We start from the raw sequence: 15,240 nt of genomic DNA, 5'->3' as shown, positions 1-15,240 counted from the left end.
AAGTCAACAAAAAGACAGTTAAGTGTCTCATTACAGCATTTTCGTTCCAGGCCTACTTACACACTAGAAGGAGCAAGTAAGCTCATGCTGTACCACAGAAATGGGACCAGGCCAAGAGAAAGCCATAAAAAAAAAAAAGCAAGAGGAGGAAGGGCTAGGATGGAAGAGCCAAATTATATTAAGTGTCACCACTACTTAAGTGATCTAATTTCGATCAGTAAGAGAGCAGCTGTTCTAGATCGCTCGCAAGATGCAAAATATTTGTACTAAGCACCACTGAAAACCTGAAAGGGCTCCAGAAGCCCTGTAAATACACAGATAACTGCAACCTGTGGCAAACTTCAGTCATCCAGCTAATTGTTCGTAAGCCGTTTCCTTTCAAACTGGCAATACTGATCTCGTGGACAGATGTCTTTCGCTACCGAACACGGTGGACATCTTCCAAAACTTTAGGCCTGAAGAAAGGCAAGAGGCTCACCAGAGCTCACTTTCCAGAACAAAGCCAGTTTTATCAATTCATTAAAAGCCCTTGCTGCACAGAAATCCGATGGGTCCCAGTGCACACTCAAGAGTTGATAAGGCACCTCCAGCATAGCCTCCAACCTTTCTAAAAACAATTTCTTGCTAGCTCTTCATCCGTAAAATGCAGCATTGCAGGTTTCTACCCACTTGTGTCTGTCTGAAAGCTCAATCTGTATTTGAATATCTCATCACTTTGCAAATTTGTCTCATTTTACACCAGAATAAATGGTGGCTGAACAGACTCAACTGGACAGGCAAATTCCCATGACCTCTAACCATGCCAGGTTGGGAAGGGCACGGCCCAGAGACATCTCCAGATCAGGTCGGGGCTCTGTAACACGACAGGTCTCCAGCCGTCCCAACTCTCCTCCTGCACACAACACTAAGATGGAGGAGGACGCAGCCCCGCTCATCCTAAGAGAGAGGTACAGCTGTCGGACACTACCTCATCTCAGTGTGCAGAGCTCCATCTTGTCCAGAGCAGCTGCCTGCTTTAATAAGAGCTGCATGTCGGGGCCTGTAGTCTCTACAAGCCACATTTCAGAATCACGCAGGCTCTCCCTTGCTTCTACAGAATAACTGAATTTATGTTGCATTATACACGTTTTTAAATAAAGGAAGATGAAAATCATCCAAGAAATCTGAGTTTTGGAATTAATCTGCGGAAGAGACAGGCAATGTCAGTCTAAGTCAGCACAAAACTCCGTGCTCCATCACCCTTGCCTCCCAGACCTCACTTCAAACTCACAGTTCAGTGGTGGAAGTCACCTCTGCTCTTCCATGGGGTAACAGGGATCAGCCAGCTGGAATTGCCCAAAGGCACACCCTTACCCCAGCCTGGGGTAATGATCTGCTAATTACATCAAGAGTATCTCAAACATACCTCAGTTACAGGGTGGCAGCTGACCTTCACAGCACATTTTGCACTGCACTAGGGTTAGCCCGGGTGTCACCTCATTAGGAAGCAACTTAGTACATCTTAAACCCTGTCCATCCCTCCTGATCCCGCCACAGCATTTTATAGCAGGGACCCAACACGACTCAAGGTAACAAAGCTTTGTTTTCCTAATAGGAAGAAGAAAAGTTATTCCCCTTCTCATTACAGCAGCTGACAAATTCAGATGCTATTTTTGTGGATTTTATTGAGCCTTCTCTTATTTTAGCCTTAAAATTCAGCCTTCAAGGCTCCACTTCAGTTCCATGGAACCAAAAATATTTAAAATTGCAGTAATGACAAGTTACCATCTGCATTTACCAAGGATGCACTCGGTAACTTTATAGCAAGTAACAACCAATCTCCAGTATTTATACCCAAATGATCTATTTGCATCCAGAAAGCAGAGCTGCTGTCATGCCTGCGTTGGTAAGAGCAGAGGAGGTTGGGGGAGATGAAAAGACTACGTAGGCAAGAAACTCGGAGCTGCAGCCAAGCCAGCTCCCAGACAGCAGTGAAGACACACTACTAGAGCCTTCACCAAGCCAACGCTGTCGTGATTCAGGTTTGTTACACTTGGCAAGTCCAACACGAATCCCAGCCCCACAGTGACACAAGGTCATTGTTATTTAAAAATGATTAAGAAAAAAAAAGCCCACCAGCCTTTGGTTAGAGTGATTTTTGAAGCCTGGGTCCACTGCCCCCACTTCTGTCCTTGGGCTTTTATTTCATCTACATCCAGAAAAACCCAGCTTTCTTTTAAAGCAAAATGAACAATGTGAAGAGTTGCTTAGCAAGTTAAAAGGAGTGCGTGCTGGCAGCTGGTGAGAAGACACAAAAATTCATAACTGTGCCAATGCCATGGGGGGAGGAGGAACAGCCAACGCTGCAAAGTCTTCACTGGTTTCAGGAACAGGTATAACAAGAAACTGTAAGACAACTCATATGAGAAAAGGAAGATGAGACATGACTGTACCTTGACAGCAGTGACAACTCTGAACAGTTTATTGCCATTTACAGAGTGATCAGATTTAAAGCTAACCTTAATACATGTTCACCATTCAGTACAAGTATCACTGTTGCCTTGACACAGTGCACTTCAACACACTCTGCATTCATCATTAAAGCCAGTAAATCTACACTCCGAAGCTCAGCAGCAAATTATACCACAATCTCCTGACACAATACGCCTAAGGAGTTATTTGCCTGAGCGTGCGGACGACAGATTGAGCACCTTGCTCCAGAGAAGGAGAAGGGAGGCAAGGGTTAAGGGCCAAAACACAGTTGAAAGCTGAAGAGCACTCAATTGCTCTGGGATATTTCATAGAACACTAATCACTTCATCTGATTTTAATTCCTGACACCAAATCGGCATATAGCTTTTCAAAGGAAATCTTGTCCTAGATTGCAAGGTAATCAATCACAATTAACGTGGAAACAAGCTTCTGCAACACTGCCATGCCTTGTGAACCAAAGAGGGAAGGCCTGAGAAGGTGCTTTAGAAATATCTTTAAAATACAGGCAGGTAGGATAATTTGGGATGGGTCTGTTGGTCTCTCCTGCACATCCAAGAGTAGAGAGCCAGGCATTTTGCTTCTCCTCCAGAGCACGATTTTGAGTAAGAGCGTTTTTTACGCCCTTTCTATTACAAACCCTCATCAGGAATTAGCACACTCATTCCCTGCAAGTCCCTTCCCCACTAACATGCCCTATTCCAGGGGAGCCACATTCTGCCCACAGGCAGCTAGAAACAACATTGCCAGCACGATGACTTCTGGAAAAAAACAAAGAAAACTGTTCTGGGCATAACCCCATGTCCAGAGAGAAACTATGATCTAGGAGTTACAGCATTACCCTTATTTTGAGACACAGGGCTCTGAGCACCTACTGTGAAGATTTCCCATGCACCCAGCTGCAGGGTGCGGAGGCAAGGAAAGGCTTCTGAGACACGGACAACTGCTCATACTAGCCTCGCTGGTGTATCACGATGAACTGATAGACTAGGAGATACTCTGATACTTAAATGCTTCCAATCATAACAGTGTCCAATTATCCACACACCATTTAAAAAAAAAAAAAAAGTTTCAAATCTGTTCTATGCAGCAGCTGCCCTGAACCCTTTCCAGGGGATCCAAAGCACTATAATTACCACAAGCCCCCACGCAACAGTAAGCAAAGGAGTTTGTTGGGTTTTTTTTTTAAATAACAAAATAAACCCCCCACCTACACAGCTACCCCAGCCTGAAGGGCAGGACTCTAGTACTCCTCAGACCCTGACTCAACACGTGCAGCCACAGCACAACAAAAAGGCAGTTTCTGGAGACACGTGATCACGCTCAGTAAACTGGCCTTGAATGCGGAAGCCTTTTCCTTGATTAGCCATGCCAGGTCCAAAGTCAGAGATATTTAAAAGGGGGGAAAAAAAAAAAAAAAAATCAACTTTTAATTAACTCCAGCACTTCCACTGTTTCAGTGGATCTTCTGCACAGATTAAGAACTTTTCTTCAAACAATTTCACAAGGGGTATGTCTGAAGGAAGACCACCTCTAGACTGGCACTGGTTTAATTATTTACATACAGTTAATGAGTAACAGATTCTCCTCCTAAACTTGTACAGGGTGCATAGTCCTACAGTTATTTGGACTTTAAATCCATCATCAGACTGTTATGAAGTACGAAACTCCAAAGCCTACAGGAAGGATCCCATACAGAGAAGCACAAAGCGGGCCCAGTCAGCTCCGGGACCCTGGAAGAAGTTCAGGTGGCAAAGCAGGACAGTCCAATCCCTTCAACGCCATCCCCAGCGACCACAGTAATCTGGAAGTAAAGGGAAATATTTTGCAATTTAACTAGCAAGTTTATCTCAAGGAAATAGGGGATCAGCAAAAAGCCACACATTCAAAAGCAGGTTTACCATACACTTTTGCCTCTGTTCTCCATACCCAGAGAAACTAAGACAAGAGATACTCAATTAAGATGACTAGAGCTGCAATATTTTTCCTAATGTCCAGCACTAAAGTTAGCAAAGCACTGAAAGAGACTGAGGCAGCTCCATCACCATCTGCCCTGTTCTCAGGTGGAGCTGATCCTGCCCTGAAGCAGGACAGCAGGCTAGCTGACCTTTCAAATTCAGATCCAAACCTCTGTTCAGCAAGTAAAATACAGTCACCTAGAAAGACAATGCAAGGCTACAAACCACCAGCAAGAGTCTGCAGCAGCACAGACTACACCGCACATTCTCCTCACCAAAAGGATCAAACTCAGGGCCGCAAACCCAAACTAGAAGGGCTGTTTTCGGAGCAGGTACCCTCCTTTCTCCGTGCCTTGTGCTTCTCAGACCGTATTCACACTGCTAAAACTACTGCTCTGGACACTAACAGTGATGAGACAGTACAAACCCACTGCTGACCATTTGAGCTGGCCGTGGTATGCACCGCGGTGTCCGAGCGTATCACCAGTCTCAGCCCCAGCTGGGGCAGAGCAGGTCTCCCACCACAGCGGCTGGAGGTGTAGCTGCAGCTGTAGTTGTGGCCTGAGCGCAGGTTTTAAAACATTCCTGTTCAGTTATTCACAGGCAGGGTGCCAGAACGGTGCTGACATCAGAAGGGAAATGGTAATTTTCAGGGTTTCTCTTAGTCAAACCTGAATGAAATTTCACAAGTGAGTGGAAGGGGGAAAAGGACTCGTTTAACCCAGTAGTTCTTCCCAGGGGGAAATTCCAGAGTCCTCCAAACTTCAAGAATTTCTCTTTGAGCAGAGTCACAGAATCTCTCAGGATGGAAAGTCACAGCTATCTCAGGTCACAGTATGACACCGGTGACCACCGAAACGCTCTCTCCTCCCAGCCACATCCAGGACGTCACCATCAAATCCCACCAAAAACATACAAGTGTTCTTCGGTCCCCTGCAATTCGCCACGTGGCCACATGCACCCACAGAACACGAGGCCAGCCCACGGCAGGGGCGAGCAGCAGGGGTCTGCTCCACGCAGAGGGGACACTGGCTGCAGCAGGGTCCCCCAGAGCTTCTCTAAACACTACTTCCCACCTCTGACTTGTAGTTTCTTGGGACAGCTGGGGAATAAATCTAGTTATCCAGGAGAAAGAGAGAGTTACTCAAGTTTAAAAAAAGAAAAGAAGGTGGAAAAAAGGAAATAAAGTTAGTAGCAATTGAATTTGTCCTTGAAATAGTTTCAATTACTATCACTAACTTAAGGAAATAACGACACGCTGGTTATCGCATGAAATGCCAATAACTGTAATGGAGCAGTAGCTTTTTCAGAGTTATTTACACAAACTGATTTTTCACGGGAATTTCATAGGAATTAACACATACGCTCTCTATCTCCACTCTCTCACCCTCCCATAAAGGAATCTCTCTTTACTGTATTTACAGAATGAACCCACTCCCTTCTTTATTTGCTCCTACCCACTTCTGTCCCTTTTTTCTCCCCCAAAAATAAAAAGAACACGATTAGAAATTATGTTCTAGCTACAGTTATCACTTTACTCTGAACATACAAAGCAAAAAAAATTATTTGCTGAGAAATTCTGAAGTAGCTTTTATTAAGTTTACCTATCACTATGTATAGCATCCTTTACATTTCACTACAAAAAGTTCATGCCCACATTGTGTAAATACTTACTGAGCTGTCATTTAAACTCAGAAATACTCCAGAAAGAACACCATGGCAAACCTGGAAACGCTCTTCTTGACGTAGTCCAAAAAAACCTCAAAAATGCTCAAGTTGCAGGACTGAATTGCTGAGTTTTAACACTGGGAGTGCAGGTGCACAGAAAAAAAAGAGTAAGAGATGGGAACCCCTCCCTCATCCATATGTTAATACATATTATCATCTGATCAAGACACTACAGGAACTGGTAAAATATGTACATGAGCTCAGCCCTGAGAGAAGCAGCTACTCCTGTTCCAGCCCTGCTTCTTTCGTTCTACGAGCCTCTGAGGGCAGGCTTGGGTGCTGCTTCTTTAAGCACAGAACTCCATTAAAAGGGTCTTAACAATATATTCAGCTAAAACCACATAGGGAGGAAAAATGGTCTCACACTTACAGCAGAGGATGAGACTCAGAAGACCTATATTCCACTCTCTGCCCTGTCCCAGCCCTAGGGCTTCACCTTGGCCAGTTCCCACATCAGCATCTCAGCTGCTTCTGCTGAAAAACTCACCGAGAGCTTAAAATCTTGCGTTCATCCTCTACATACCACAGCAAAATGAAAGACTGCCTGTAGAAAACTAGTAGAAAACTAGTTTCTACAGAATTTCAGCCTTAAGAAGGATAAGCATACACTCAGTACAGCAGAGATTATATTAAACTTACAACTGGAATTTTATTTTATAATTATGATTTAATTTCTGACTGGAATTGATTTATAAACACAGCATGTTCTTCCTGAGCCCACAGAAAGTACACAGAGTCTCTCTTCAGGTGACCAACTTCTCTGCTTTTCCAGCCACTAGAACAAAAGACAAAAAGGCATCAACTCCTCTCATGTCATCTAGGAACAGGCGGACAGCAGGGACCCAGACAGAACGCGTGTCAGTTTTGGTCCAGCGTGCCAAAGAAAACTGCTTTTTTCCTCCAATCCCACCTGTCATTCACTTCTGGCTGGAGATTTATGGCTTTGGCTAACAGACATCCAGTATAGTTTTACCACTGCACATGCATAACCTCCGGCTAAATTAGAGGTTGAGCTTCTTTAAATCAGCACGACAGAAAAACTTTTGCAGGACTCTTCCTTAAAAACATTTTTTCACAGGAAAAAAAAAAATGTTTCCTTTATTTTTTTTCCAGCAGAACAAAAGCAGAGATATTATTTTGCATCCTTGCTGATGGTTTAAGGAGCCTTCCAGAAGAAAAATCAAGTAGCGGTACAGCAATGTTAAATACTGACAAGCTTCTCTTTCTCATTTCCCCCCTCAAATTACGCTTGCCTGCCTTTGGTTTCTGCTTTGCTACTGCTGCTACTTGAGAGTTTCAAACATTCTTGGCAGGAATTGGGCAATGGCATGCTGATGAGCTTTTCCCCAGAGCAATCCATCACACAGGAGTTGCAATTCAAAAAAGAAATCAAACTGACTAGACAAAGAATTTCAAATACACAAGAGTGAAAACTGGAAAGGGCATCTTTCTCCTCTAATATTTTAATTACCGAGATCACAGATTCAGATTCATAGGGTAAAAACTGGATTTCCAAGTTGGTGGTGTTCCTTTGAAAAGAGCAGGAAGAAAAATGGTGGAAAAGTCGCATATGAGGTAACAGATAAAACAAACAGCTGCACTATTTAGCCTGATTTTAGGCATTAGTTTATCTGAAAGCAAGCTGCTGGGTTTTTTAATGCGGTCTTTATGCAAGACCCTTAGTAGGGTCTCGTGTAATACTTCTGCAACGTAGTAATGACTACAGAAAAATTGAAGTAGTATGAACATACCAAGCTTATGAGAACAGTAAGACACAACTGTATAACAGAACATTCAATTCTCATGCCTTCCCCAACCCCAGTTTCTAATGTTATTTCAGAACAGGGAAGAGGTTCTGCCTCTTCATTGCAGGAAACAGAAGCTATAGCAGGTAAAAGGAATTAAACTGGGCAGTTTTAGGAAACCAGTAAGTATTCTAGGAAAAAAAAAAAAAAAAAAAAGAAAAAGGCCTGAAAGTCAAACATGTACCTTCCAGAAATCACATTTCTGTCTTGCAACCAACAACATGATTACAAGAGAGACCGTATGTAGAAACCCTCCCTTAGCCCAGATAATAAACAAGGATTGACAGAGCATTTCATTTATACTTTGTAAAAGGCAGGCAGGCAAGCCTTGCTAGCCCCATTTCACACCAAGGAAAAAAATACTACAGAACAACTGTGTGGTTTGTCGCAGGTTTCCCAGTAAACTGGTGGTGATAAGGGCAGGGAAAAAAAAGCTCCAGCTGAGAGTCAGAAATGAGGTTTACTGTCCTGTATCCTGCAGATATCCTGCCTGGAAACGCTGGTCACCTTGAAACAAAGCATCAAGGAGATGGTATTTCAGAAAACAAGAGATTTTAAGAGAATCAGGCAACCCCTAGTTTACTTCAGACTAGTACAGACTATTCAAAAAGGTAAGCCAGTAAAACCTTCAGTGTCTACACCAGAATTAACCAGCTCTTAAGGACAAAATTAAACCAGCACAATTTTCCTGCTTCTTCTAAAACAGACAAGGCCTATAATCACTCATTCAGAGGCAAACCCTACCCCAGAAAAAGAAGATGTCCCACTCTCCTTTTTATTGGAAAGATCTAGTGCGTACTACACCTTGTGAGCAGTTCAAGGGCTCCTAACATTACAATGCTAAGCAAGGAAAAACCCTGCGACACAAGCCAACAGGAGCCAGGTCTCAATTTCCGATTCCAAGATATCACAGCTCATTGGCAGCACAGAGCCATTTGGTGCCAATCTAGTTTAAAAAAAACATATTTCCAACAACATTTTTCATGCCTCACTCGCTACTAAAGTTGAGATCTAAGTCAACAAAAAATAGCTATGGTATGGCAACAGGCCCAAAAGCATTTTTTTATTAACATACGATTTTTAAACTGCCTTTGCTGAACTTATAATAGAGGCCTAGAGATGTCAGTGCACCTATGGAGAGGTTATCCAAGATGTCAATGTTTAATGTGATCCAAAGACATCTCCCGTTACAGGAGACATCGTTTGCTGTAGCAAAAGCTGTACCATGAGAAATGCCCATCTATTAAATGCAGGGAAGTCCTTTCTCTTAAGCAGTTTCCTTTAAGTCCCAAGGCATTGGGAAAGCCAATGTATTATTAAGAACTGCTGCACGCTCTGAAGGGAAGGGGGGGATGGAAACAAATACATGGTTAAGCTGGAAAAATTGAAAACTAAGATCCCTGGCCTGGTTTCTTCCAAGTCATTCCCACAGAAAACCACAGATTTATCATCCCACACACTGTAAAACAGCCATTCTGATCTCTTGATCCTACTCCACATTTCCCAGCTATAAAGGTCATCAGGAAAAAAAAAAAAAAAAAAAAAAAGCAGCAAAGTCCTCTGCTGCAGTCCCGACAAACGTGGAGCACGCCGGCCTTCCCGGGGGCTCCCGCTCAGCACCACCTTCCCAGGACCAGCCAGCAGCAAAGGTGTCCACGAGGGCCACAGACCAGAGCCTACCTCTGTGCGAGTGACTCTACTCTCATTTTATTACAGGAAACATTCCACCCAAACAACTTTCACGTCAGAAATTACTTCGCCTTTCTTGATGAGCAATGTGATGAAACTCTCCTTATGGCATCATTCATAAATCCTAAAAAGTATCAAGAATTAAAGGCGTTTCTCTTTTCTCCATCGTCCTGCTTCCTGTCCCCAAAACCTGAGGTTTACTATCCCAAGGATTCCCGAGCGGAGGAACCTCACACTCTTCCCACATCTTCTCCTCCAAGCCTGCACCAAGAGATGCTTCTCTGTCTAGTGCTTGGTCAGATGAGTTATATTCTCCTCTCGCTCTCCCAGAGTTTCTCAGAAGTTAGGTTCATCAACCCACTCTGTTCATCACTGTACAAGACAAAGAAAAGACACAAAGCTTTAAATTCTCGGAGTCTAGGGAATTTAACAGAACACACAGGGTAAGGAGGCTGTAATTTAGGACTGGAGTATTATTATTAATCAACTATTTCTTGTGGGCAGCACAGATGACATGGAGCCTTTTTTCATTGTGCGAGATAAGTCTGTCCTTTTTCCATCAGAAAAAAAAAAAGAACTGTCAGTGAGTCCAATAATCCTTGGCACAGAAAGGATTTTGAGGGGGTTGTTTGGTTTTCAGGTGGGGGGGTTGTTGGTTTACTTTTTATATACACTATTTGTACTACCAAAAGTTCACCTAATTCTCAGAACAGCTTTCATTAATAATTCCAGTTGATGGGACTAGTTACTCAGACATTACTAATACACTGTATATCAGCAATTCTAAGTTCACTCTCCAAGACAAAATAAGCTTCTTTTACAAATTCATATCAGAATGCTGACAAAGTACACTTTTGTCAGATACGTGCTGTAGTAAAATACCTGCTTGTAAAGTTCAATCTGACACTGTATTTTAGCACACATTTTATCTAAATTGAAATTTTTCAGGATACAAAAAGTACCTTCAAGTAAACACCCTCACGCCCGTGACACTTGTCCAAATGTACCGCAGGTGTACGTGAACATACACCTGAGGAGCTGAAATCTTCACTGAGGATAATCGAATACTCGCTACCAGTTACCCTTGGACAGTTTGATGACCACAGCAGAGATAAGATCCACTCTCTTAGAGAGCACTAGTTCAATCTGACAGAAAAGACAATTAAGTAATTCAAGACGCTGGAGACGTTGCCTTTGGTAATCAAGGGAACCAAAATTAAGCAGTTTTTGGATCGACACAAGAGAGGTACTGAGCAAGAAGGGAAACTCTGGAGGCTGCATGTCACACCACGCGGTATCAAATGTCTCCGACCCAGGGCCTGAAGTTAGAGCAAAGTACACAGAATGAAAAGGGAAGTCTGTCAGTCCTGCACGAGGCCACGGCGGGCCTTGGAGATGCATGTCTAAACACAGAAAGCAACCTGGTTTTAATCAAGTTTTTCAGATATTAGATACCAGCACCTCTTTTCCCTGTATCTAAAATGTCTGATGCGTACGCTGTACTGCCTTCTCCTCTGCACGTTTTCTGGCCATCCATATTTCCAGCAAACAGGTAATTCTACACATACAACAATAAACATAATTCACAGGCTTGTTCCTCCTATTTTCACTCCTCTGGAAAGCAAAGATTTGTGACGCTACTGAGTCTGACCACAATCAGCACCTGAACGTCTGCAATAAGTCCCTTTATTTACAGGGGGGAAGGAGAAACATCAGTGCTTCCTCAAAATAAGACAAAATGTGCCCTAAGACATACAGCTAGAGGCTCAGGCCTGTCCTGTATTAGAGCTCTATTGAACGTACGTTGATAATTCACCATTTTCAGTGCTTCAGCCACAAGTTTGGATTTGATTGTTTTGTTGTCTGGGTTTTTTTTCTCCTTCTTAAGGCTGTAACATACCTCAGAAACCCCCAACATTCTCCATCTAATAAAGAATCCAAACAGCCCCAGTTTTGAAAAGGGCCAAAATTAGCCAGGAACAAACGCATCCTCAGATCCATCAAAGAAATCATTTATACCAAAGGGAAAGTCACATAACCAAAATAAACAGCAAGCCCATTGTGCAGAGCAGCCCTGCCACTGTTCCGACAACACAGACTCTATTCCAGGCTGCATAAAACATCACAAGCAAAATAAACCCAAGGTACAAACAAAATGCCATCGCCTCCTCTTTTGTTTCAGGCACAATGCAACAAGGGCAGGCTGTCTGGGGCTCCTGCTCCCGCCGATGCGGGGCTGCCACCCAACCGCCTCAAGGTCACGGCCGGTTCCGGCGAGGGGGGACGAGGAGGAGGCAGCGAGCGGAGCGCCGGGGCTGCCGTGGGTCCGGGGCTGGCAGAAAAGCCGAGTGTAAAAGTTTATGAGCTCATCAGGATTGTTGTACCATTACATCAGAGGCAATTATAAATGGCCAAGAGCAGGAGATGGGGAGCCAATCAGATCACAGATAGGATGTCAACCTAAGACCAACTGTCTCCTGGCTTTGACAGAAGGATTTTACCTCCATAATTCAAATCCCAAACCAAAGCGATCTGCACTCACTGCTCCCATCGCCGAGCTGTTTACCAGCGCTCCCAGCCACAGGCCCCGGCCCACGGCCCACCGGGCCGCCCGGCGGGGAAGATGGCCCCGACCGGCCCGGCCGAGCTGCGGCCGCCCGGGCGGCCCTCGCCGGTCCCCGCCGAGGGGTGCGGACCCCCCGGGCCGGGGCCCGCCGGGGCGGCCGAGGGGAGCCGGGCGGCGGGGCCGGGGCGGCGGCGCGGATGGCGGCGGCGGCGCTGCCGGGGCCACGCGTTGGCCCGGGCGGGCCCGCCCGCAGCCCCTGGCCCCACCGCGCCCGGCCTCGCCTGCCCCTCGCCGCCCTCCGCCGGGGGCGGCCGACCCGCTCCCCCGCCGGGAGCTCCCCGGAGCGGGCCGGGGCGGCGGGGAGGACGGCGGCCGCTCGCCGGGAGCCCCGCACAAAGGCTGGGGAGGGAGGAAGGGAAGGCGGCGAGGCAGCCATTTTAGAGCGAGCGAGCAGGCACAGACAATGGCAGCTCCCCGGCAGCGCCGGCCCGGCGGGGGGAACCCGCGGGAGAGGCGCCGTCACCCCCCCACACCCCCCCCCCGGGCCCCCCGCCGCCCCCGGCCCGGTCCCGTCCCCCCGCTCCCGTCCCCGTGTCCCCCACCGCCACCGCCACCACCGCCCCCCCCCCCCCCAGCCCCGGCGCGCCGCCCGCCCGCCCCACGCGGCCCCGCCGTTACCTGCTGGCTCCTGCCGAGGGACTGTCCGCCGCCGCCGCCGCCGCTGCTCCCGGGGCTCATGGGCGCGTGGTGGCTCCTCGGCGGGGCCCCGCCGGCCGCCGCGGCCCAGCCCTGGCTGTTGCCCCCGCCGTACTGCGAGACCATCTCCGCTGCGGCCGGGCCCTTGGCGGCGGCTCCCCCGTCCTGCGGCCCGCCGCTATAGTCGCCCCCGGGGTACCCCTGGTAGCCGCGGGCGGAGCTGGGGGAGGTGAGGAGCTGGTTGAGGGTGGGGGTGGCCGTGGGCTGCGGGGTGGCGCCCCCTCCTCCTGCGCCGCCGGCGGCCGAGGGCCCCATGACCCCGAAGCGCTGCTGCTGCTGCTGGAAGGCGGCGGCGGCGGGGGACTTGGCGCCGGCGGCCGGCGGAGCGGAGCTCTGCGCGCTGCCCCGGGGGGAGCTCAGGGCGTAGGCCTGGGGGGGAGGCGGGTAGGAGCCGGCGCTGCGCCCGGCCCCGGCCGCATAGTAGGAGTTGTACTGGTGGTTGGGGAAGCCGTGCTCGGCGCCGCCGTGCGAGTTCTGGGGAGGGGGCGGCCCCGCGGGGGCTCCCGCCGGCCCCGGGTAGGACTGCTCCAGGCCCCCGCTCTGCAGCGCTGCCATGCCAGGGCTTTGTTGTCCGCCATGTTGGTGGAAGGCAGCGGCGGCGGCCGCAGCGGCGGCGGCGGCGGCAGCAGCCTGGGCGCCCCGGCCGTAGGGCTGCCCGAAGCCGTAGGCTGGCGGGGGCAAGGCGGCCGGGTGGGAAGGGGGAGGCTGCTGCGGCGGCTGCTGCTGCTGCGGCGCCCCCACCCCGTCGCTGCTGCCGCCGCCACCGGGCGGCTCCGGGAGGTTATTGTTCAGGGTGGCGGCGGCAGCGGCGGGCCTGGGGCCCGGGTTCCCGTTCGAGCTCTTCAGGTCGGACTCGGCCCCTGCGCCCCCTCCGTTGCTCTCGGCCCCGTCCTGCAGCTCCTTCCCCGTGGGGCCCTCGCTCTCCGCCTGCTTCTCGCCGCCGCCGCGCTCCGCCGCCGCCTCACCCCCCGCCTCCTCCGGGGGACAATCCCGCTGCTGCGCCTCCGCTTTCTTCAGCTCGGATGGAGCCGGGGCGCCCAGGCTGCTGGCGGCGGCGGGGGCGACCTGAGCAGCCATGATCCCCCCCTCCCTCCCCACCCAGCCACCCCCCCCCCGGACCGGTCCCCCCCGAGCTGCTCCCTGCCTGGCCGGCCGGCGTGAGGCCTCGCTGCTCTGCTGCTCCCCGCTCAGGCGGCGGCGGGCTCTTCAGGGCAGCGGGGGCTCATTCCCCCCCGGCCTGGTTGGCGAGGCGGGGAGGGCTCCGCTGGGCTGGGCTTCCCGGGGCCTGGCCCCGCTGTACCTCCTCGGTTGCAGCCGGCGGAGAAAGGGGAGGAGGAGGGAGTGGGGGGGAAGGAGGAGGAGGGGGGGGGGGGGGGGGTGAGGGGGGGGGGACCCGGGACGGGGCTCCCGGTGCGGGAGAGGCGGGAGGGAGGGAGGGGGGACACGGCGGGCGGGCGGGCGCCGTCCCCGGAGCCGGGCCGAGCGGCGGCGGGGCCGGGCTGGGCGAGCCGAGCGGCAGCTCCCGACTCTGGTCCGCCGAGTGGGGCTCACTCCGACACGAGGCTCAGCACTGCCATTTTACCCAGCGCCGCGGCCGCCTGCCAAACCCGGAGCGGAGCGGAGCGCGGCCCGGACGGGAGCCTCCCCCCCGTCACAAAGGAGGAGCGGGCCGGCCCCGGCCGCTGGCGGCTCGGCGCGGCGGAGGCTGCCGCACGCAAAACCCGCAGCGGATCCGCGGAGCCGAGCGCGGCCGCCGAGCCCCGGCGGCGGGCCGGGAGGTTGGGGGGGGGGGGCCGGGGGGAGGCGAGCGAGGCGCGGGGGAGCTGGGGGCGCTGGGGGCGTGGGGGGGCAGCGGCCTCTCTTACCTGGCCGCGGCGCTTCCCGGGGAAACCGGACGACGTCCCGCAGCGGGGTGAGCCCGGGAGAGAGGAGGGCGGCCGCCGGCTCGGGGGTTTCGGCGGAGAGACGGGCCCGTGGGTTAAGGAAGCGCCTCTTCTTTGTCCCTAGAAATTCCATTTAGAATTAGCCTTTGCAAAACTGTTAGCGGTTGTCATTTCCTCTCCGCTGGTCGTGTCCCTCTGGAAAAGGCGTTGGCGAGGCGCCAGGACTATAACTGCACACACGGACATCCAAGAAAGTCCGGTTCCCGCTCCTGCCAAGGCGAGGGCAGTGGGCACTGAACCAGGAGCTCCCTCGGGGCGGCGGGATGGGGAGAACCAAAACCACCTGAACGTGTCTAGACACAACACGTTGAGCAACGGGCCGGGAC

The 15,240-nt window shown here is 50.4% G+C and overlaps 1 protein-coding gene across 4 annotated transcripts in view; it reads right to left on the bottom strand.

Moving 5' to 3' along the window:
- The window catches only part of ARID1A (AT-rich interaction domain 1A), a 61,979-nt gene extending 47,669 nt beyond the window's left edge, over positions 1–14,310 (bottom strand). For all 4 annotated transcript variants that reach the window (XM_074926403.1, XM_074926405.1, XM_074926404.1 and 1 more), the window contains exon 1: positions 12,894–14,310. In XM_074926403.1, the coding sequence (XP_074782504.1) occupies positions 12,894–14,048 (1,155 nt within the window). In that variant the 5' untranslated portion in view covers positions 14,049–14,310. The remainder of the gene's footprint in view (positions 1–12,893) is intronic.
- Positions 14,311–15,240: the final 930 nt, after the last annotated feature.

Source organism: Athene noctua, chromosome 24, assembly GCF_965140245.1.
Source record: "Athene noctua chromosome 24, bAthNoc1.hap1.1, whole genome shotgun sequence".
Classification (NCBI taxonomy): Eukaryota; Metazoa; Chordata; class Aves; order Strigiformes; family Strigidae; genus Athene; species Athene noctua.
This window is presented reverse-complemented; position numbering and strand designations above follow the sequence as displayed.